The sequence below is a fragment of the Lytechinus variegatus genome, chromosome 4 (assembly GCF_018143015.1).
Source record: "Lytechinus variegatus isolate NC3 chromosome 4, Lvar_3.0, whole genome shotgun sequence".
Lineage (NCBI taxonomy): Eukaryota > Metazoa > Echinodermata > Echinoidea > Temnopleuroida > Toxopneustidae > Lytechinus > Lytechinus variegatus.
The window spans coordinates 22,544,712-22,551,587 of NC_054743.1; the positions used below are offsets into that span (position 1 = coordinate 22,544,712).

A 6,876-nucleotide genomic window follows, 5' to 3' on the forward strand; every position below is an offset into this window, starting at 1 on the left:
TTTACAAGAGAACGGAATACTGCCTCAAGGGATTGAACACCTCTCTCATATTTCTTCTTTTCTGGTATGGTATATCTGGTGCATCATCATCGTATATGTTATTTTATACAATTATTAATTTATGACCCATTTGCAGATTCTGCTCGTTCCTTTCGCAATAAGTTAACACATGGCATATTTTTAAGTAATAAAACCATTATTTTGTAAATCTTATTCACTGAGTTCTTCTGCAGACCAAAACATTATATCCCCTTATAAAACTCCATCAACTTACCGCATCTTTTGTTCCCTTACGTAATCCTCCTTTTGTCGAAGATGCAACGGAGCACAGAACTAGGAGAGCGTGGATGAATGGGGTCGTGGCGACGCCCTGAATATAGCATTGTTTGAAAGGAATTCGAAGGGTACCCGATAATACCAAAATACCAAGTATTATACCACCGCCTCCACTGTCACAGAAGACCATTGCGTAGCAATTTCTGGCCTTCTGGTGGGGGCAGGATAAGAAGGAAGGGTGTTCCCGGTCAAGATCTCCGACTAGTGGAATATGGTTGTCGAAAAGGCGTTGGGAACATAGGAACTATATATATGTTTCAAGTTGGGAATATATAGATATATTCCACCTTCATTATTCTACACCAAGGAGCCATCATAATACTACACACAGTAAACATTCCTATGCAATGATGAATCTTTTTCGATCACGTCTGGAGATCGTCGTCGTTCTCGTGACGACGTTGCTGTTGTTGACGACGGTGACTGATGCTAATTCGTTAGAGTTCATCATCGAGCCAAGTCATACCTCTGCAGTTCAGGTATGTATAGACTTACTTTTCCCGTAACTATGCCAGGTGTAGGGTGTGGTAAAACCTCATGTATAACTTAGTAAAAGTTGCCAACGTGCATGGTAGAAGGGTCGGTCCATTATACACTGTAAAAACTGCGGTGTTAAAACTGACGCTAATTGGTGTTAATAGAGGACCACACCCTGAGGTGTCAAAATTACATCCTAGAGATTAAACATAACACCAATGAGTGTAAATGTAACAACAAAAGGTGTTGTGATAACACCTATAGGTATAAAACTAACACCACCAATTTAACACCGGTGTAAAATAACTGGTGTGGTCCTCTATGTACACCGGTTAACACCACAGTTTTTGCTGTGTACTATCCAATACCTCGATGCTTTCTGCGACGCATGTCTATGTACAGTATGGTAATATCATGATACTAAAGTTGCCATTTTGCTTAAAATTACTCCGTCATTTAGTATGGATACATCTGGTCATAAATTTAATGATATTAGTTTCCATAATTGGATAAACCCTTAGTCTTTCTAAAGCGGATATTGAATTTGCAATTTACGTGTATGTAAGGATCTGGTAATAAAAATTATTAAATCATTTTTTGTAAGTTCTACAAAGCGATTATAAATAAGAGGGATGACTTTTAACACCAATTACATTTTTCTTTTTAAATTTCATTCAAGCTATCTAAAATCCAACGAATGCCACCATTATCAAAGTTATATCTCTAACGTTATACATTTATTCAATTCCTGATTTGTATTCGATAATTAGATAACTTATATATATATGGTATTATGCTACACCTTCTTTATGTTAAATTTCAATTCGTCATTTCTCTTTGTATATACATGTAGATGTATATCTTTCTTATGATTGGAAATCTATGTATTGACCATGATGTTGACGTATTACAGAGTTTAACGACATACAGTTATGAAAGTTTTTGTTTATGTTATCATTGTTTATATTTTAAAACAAAATATTCATGCCATATGAATGAAGTTTGTTAATGAATTCAATATATAAATTCAAACTTGAAACTTTGGAAGAGGGATATTGAATTTGCAATTTGTATCTCATATTCAACCAATAATATACCATCTTACTTATAAAACATATGATTTCATATAATAACACAAATTTCACAACTGATCATTGACATACACCACTCGTATAATGACCCGTAAACATTGCGGGGAACTACCGCAATTGGGGCAGATTAAAGAACGGAATTTTGACCTTTATGAATATGAACATATAATTTCAAGATAAATTCTATTCTTACATAATGTAAAAAAATATAATACTTGGTTGCATCCTTCCTTTCATTTTTTCTTTCGTTCTTTTTGATTTTGTAACTTTTATGATTATTTTTTTTGTGGGGGGGGGGGGCAGCGCCCCGCAGGCCATGCTTGCACGATGGATAAAGCTGTTCAGAATTTAGTTTAACAATGGAAATCAGCAATGAAATATACCTCTTTTTTAATACTAAATCTTAAAACGCATTTTCAATGAATTCACTGTCTTTATCTACCATAAATAGGAAGAGTTCCTTTTCGACAGCCACCCAAAGTGACAAAAATGTATATTATGGGGTTAGGGGTACGGTTGGGGTGGCTGTCGCAAAGGGAAATCTTTCCCAATAAATATCTTATTTGTCTATAAAAAAAAATAACTTTGTCATCAAAATGTCCTGGTCGAATATTTCAACATCTACTCAAGATGTTTGCATTGCAAGCGTTATACAGTGAACGCCATGGTTTTAAACCAGACGCAATATCAATAGCCGATAGGCTTATATCTGTTAGCTCGCGAAGCTATGAAATCGTTATTTAATTTCATATCTTGAAAGAAAGGGTGTATTATCATGATTACACGTATGCGACTACTAAAAGGTCCGAAAATATTGACTCGGGGTTTCATTTATATCACAATACAATTATTTTGTCTGTAAAATCTTAGTCATAAGATAATGGTGAAAGTGAGCAATTCTGCATTGCTTTTTATCCCCTCACCTGAACATTACAAAGCTTCACCTTATTATGTAACCCTTAAGCTCAAAATTAAAAACTATCAATTAAGAAAAGCAGATTAATGCATTGATATCTAGTAGTTTTATGCTGCTTACTGACAATATCCTCTCATATGTTGCGAGCCAACGATTAGAATTAACCTGAATAGGATTGTTGGAATTGCTGCCTAGAAAATAAGGACAAAATGTCTCTCTTGCCACGCTGATACATGCACCCTCTCCATAGTCTACAAACACAGACTCGAATTTGATATTTCTAACCAAACCATCTCTAGAGTAAAGACTTGTATTATTCCGAACTCTCTGCTGCCTGTGTCAGAAGCAGCAACATTACACAGTGAACCTAGTCTCAGTACTTCAGACACAATTTTTTTTATATTTTTAACCAATTATACCATCTTGACAGTAAAGACTTACTTTCAAGATTTAATTTTGTGCCGGCAGACTACTCACTCTTGCCTATACATATGTTGAATATATAATTAATAATAATCATCACAGTTGTAATCGTTATCACCTTTCTCCACCACCACCATTATCATCATCAACATCATCCTCCCATTCATCATTCATTCTCCTCCTTCTCCTCATCATCAACATCATCATCATCATCATCAACATCATCATCAACATCATCATCATAATCATCATCATCATCATTCATCCTCCTCCTCCTCATCCTTATCATTATCACCATCATCCTCATCCTCATCCTCCTCATCATCATCATTATCACCATCCTCATCATCAACATCAATATCATTACCATCCTCATGATCATCATCACCATCCTCATCATCATCATCATCAACGTCATCTTCATCATAATCATCGTCATCATTATCATTCATCCTCCTCCTCATCCTTATCATTATCACCATCCTCATCATTATCATCTTCTTCTTCTTCTTCATGATCACCACCATATCATTTGTCCATCTTCGTTATCATCACCCCTTTATCTAACAATACTAAATCCTGTTGCATTACCATGATTACCTCACGAATCACTGCAGCGACAACCTCACGCAACCTTCAGGACATGAAGCGTCAAATTGTCTATTTCGGATGTGCTGGATCCTACAACAAATATTCACTATATTGTCATTATGAACCCCCCCTGCAGGGTACGACGGTGACGCTGTATTGTTCTGTTAACCAAGATACCCGTACCTTCATGTGGGTGAGAGATACATCTATCATCAGTCATACCATACAGATCCAAGGAAATGCTGACCCAGACAGGTGAGAACAACGCAATCAAATAGCAATGATCATCTTCCTCATTCACCTGCGGATCCAGGATTTTTTGTTTGTTCGAAGGGGGTATAATTTTGTGTACATGAATATTATTTGACAAGCAAACAAAAAAGTCTATCATTCCTAAATGAATGAAGCCCCCCCTCCCCCCCCCCCCAAAAAAAGGTATATATAAATGTAAATAAACAAATAGATGAATAAGAATAAATATAAATAGATACATGAATAAAATGAAAAAGGGTCATCACTCCAAAATAACGGCATTTACAGGATGCGTCTTTTGTTATTCAAATTTTACGGAGTGCGCCAGCATCTTTTGCCCCCCCACCGATCCGCGCCTGTGACACTGATCCCATGTTTATCATAGGTTTAAAAAGAAATGTATTAGCAGCAGATGAGAAGGAAGATAATCAGAAAAGAGAAGAGAGGGAGAGGGGAGAAAAGGAGAAAGAGGGGTAAATTTTTCTTCAAATATTTTTTATCGTAAATTTGGCCCATATAAATCACCGATATCTATGATATCTTAGACCGCATGTTTGGGTAAAATGTGTTTTTATGATATAATATTTCATCTTATCCAACCATGCTGCCATTCAATTTAAAAATAAATAGATTAAAAATCCGTACTTTAATCAAAATCAGTCTGTTCTGTGCTGTATAAGATCTCAGTGTTTTCTTTACATTCATCAATATCTGGATGTGATCAAAGTCGCAAATGAGGACTAATATAAATGGTATTCTTCTCTCTTTGTCGTCAACCCAGGTATTCCGTCTCATATAGTAGTAAGTCCTACAACCTCATCATTGAAAACCTCAAACCAGAGGATGCGGGGACCTATCAGTGTGTGGCCTTTTCCAGTGGAGGCGGCATAACATCTGATGGAGCCAATCTTGATGTGATTAGCCCACCCAGCCAGGAATACCCTTTGATCAGCTCCTCGGTGACGGGGACGATCGTCGTCGGCGAGACCATCGAGATCGTGTGCGAAATTGAAGGAGGGAATCCCGTCCCAGAGATCGAGCTCGTTAGAGGTAATGAAGTTATCGTGGTCGCATCTGGACGTCTGGTCTATGTGTGGGTGACCGAAGAGGTCGATGATGGCGCGGTGTTCGAGTGTCGCGCCCGGCATTCTCTATGGACAGAGCCAAGGTCGTCTTACAGCTCTCCGTTCCAGATTTTGACGGAATCACCGAACATCGTTCTGGCCCCGTCGACGGCAGAAGTCACTCTTGGATCAACGGTATCGTTTGTCTGTGCGGCAGCACCGGCTACAAGGGCAGTCTATCGTTGGTTCCTGAACAACGAGGAATTGGGAAGCAACGTTGGCCGTTCAGTGGTGATTGAGAGTACGGAGACTGCGAGTGTACTTCGCTTGGTAGGTTCAAGGGAAGTCAATGGTCTGGTAAGGTGTCAGGTCGAAGCCGCTAATGGACAAGCCTCTGCAGAAGCTGCCCTGACCCTGATTATCACTGAGGTATCGACCGAAAGGGACACTCAGGCACCGACCCTGCCTACCGAGGCAACAACAAACCCTCCAAGGGCCACAGATACCCCAAGTGGCCCAACCATCGTTCCTGAAGAGACGGATACCCCAAGTGGCCCAACCATTGTTCCTGAAGAGACGGATACCCCAAGTGGCCCAACCATTGTTCCTGAAGAGACGGATACCCCAAGTGGCCCAACCATTGTTCCTGAACAACCAGCATCATCAACCGAAGGCATCACTTCGCTGTCAACTGAAGATCTAACATCAGATAGTGCAGAACCTCCAATCCGTGGTGCATCTTCTTTCGACACCATCTTCGTAGCTTCCGTCAGCGCCATTGCCGCACTTATCGGCGTCATTTTCATCGCCGCCATCGGTGCTGTCTGCTACGTCACCGCGAAGCGTCGACGCAAGCGCCGCGCCGATATGTATTCTGGTGCCAATAACGACGGTGACGTCTTTTTCCGCAGTCGCTACATCAGCATTGTTCGTTCTTGGTTTTCACCTGTTCACCAAGACACCCAAAAGACCCTTACCTCTTTCGAGGGTCCTACCCCTGATCAATCCCCGTATAATACCGTTGCTTCAAGGCGATAGCCTTGGTGTCATAATTTCATAGCTCACACAGAAACAAAATAGTACAATGTGATACTGTCTACCTCTTTATTTAGTGTGTTGTTTCTAAACATAAACAACTACTAATTTGCGCCATTACACTCTATAAAACGGAGAGCTAAGAAGAGCTAGTTTAGCTTTTAAAGAGTTGTTTGGTGAATGCATTTCGGAGTGCTGATTTTTCTCGTTCAAATTTGAACCAGACAAATTAACACTCCGAAATGCATTAACTGTACACGTTTTTTAAGAGCTAAATTAGCTCTTCGTAGCTCTTCGTTTTTTACAGTGTATAACATATTTAGATATCATTGTTGATTTGCACGACGGTGTGGCGATATGTCAAAGGGTTGCTCTATGGTGAAAAAATGATTTAAACTGACAAAGAAAAATCAAACAAACGCAATACTGAAAATTTTATCTAAATCAGACAAGGGTGGAGCGTGGAGCGTTGTGGCCCAGTGGATTAGTCTTCGGACTTTGAAACAGAGGGTCGTGGGTTCGAATCCCAGCCATGGCGTAATTTCCTTCAGCAAGAAACTGATCCACAGTGTGCTGTACTCAACCCAGGTGAGGTAAATGGGTACCGGTAGGAAGTAATTCCTTAAGAAGCTGTGTGCGCTATGAACGCCTAGCTTAGCCGGGTAATATAGGAGCGCCTTGAGCACCTAAC

The 6,876-nt window shown here is 39.5% G+C and overlaps 1 protein-coding gene across 2 annotated transcripts; it reads left to right on the forward strand.

Moving 5' to 3' along the window:
• The first annotated feature begins 434 nt into the window (after positions 1-434).
• On the forward strand, positions 435-6,604 carry LOC121413637 (cell adhesion molecule 2-like). Of its 2 annotated transcripts, XM_041606547.1 has the most exons (4): positions 435-815; positions 3,971-4,089; positions 4,868-5,700; positions 5,740-6,604. In XM_041606547.1, exons 1-4 carry the CDS (start codon positions 684-686, stop codon positions 6,186-6,188), a joined length of 1,533 nt encoding a protein of 510 aa, XP_041462481.1. In that variant the 5' UTR covers positions 435-683; the 3' UTR covers positions 6,189-6,604. The 2 variants fall into 2 exon arrangements, with proteins under 2 accessions (XP_041462481.1, XP_041462480.1); XM_041606546.1 differs by having other exon boundaries at positions 436-815; positions 4,868-6,604.
• Positions 6,605-6,876: the final 272 nt, after the last annotated feature.

What these genes read in the sequence shown, in the direction of transcription:
- LOC121413637 (XM_041606546.1), top strand. Translation starts at nt 684, where the DNA reads ATGATGAATCTTTTTCGATCACGTCTGGAGATCGTCGTCGTTCTCGTG. An exon ending in GTCATACCTCTGCAGTTCAG is followed by an intron (nt 816 to 3,970) that starts GTATGTATAGAC and finishes CCCCCCCTGCAG; the next exon opens with GGTACGACGGTGACGCTGTA. An exon ending in GGAAATGCTGACCCAGACAG is followed by an intron (nt 4,090 to 4,867) that starts GTGAGAACAACG and finishes TCGTCAACCCAG; the next exon opens with GTATTCCGTCTCATATAGTA.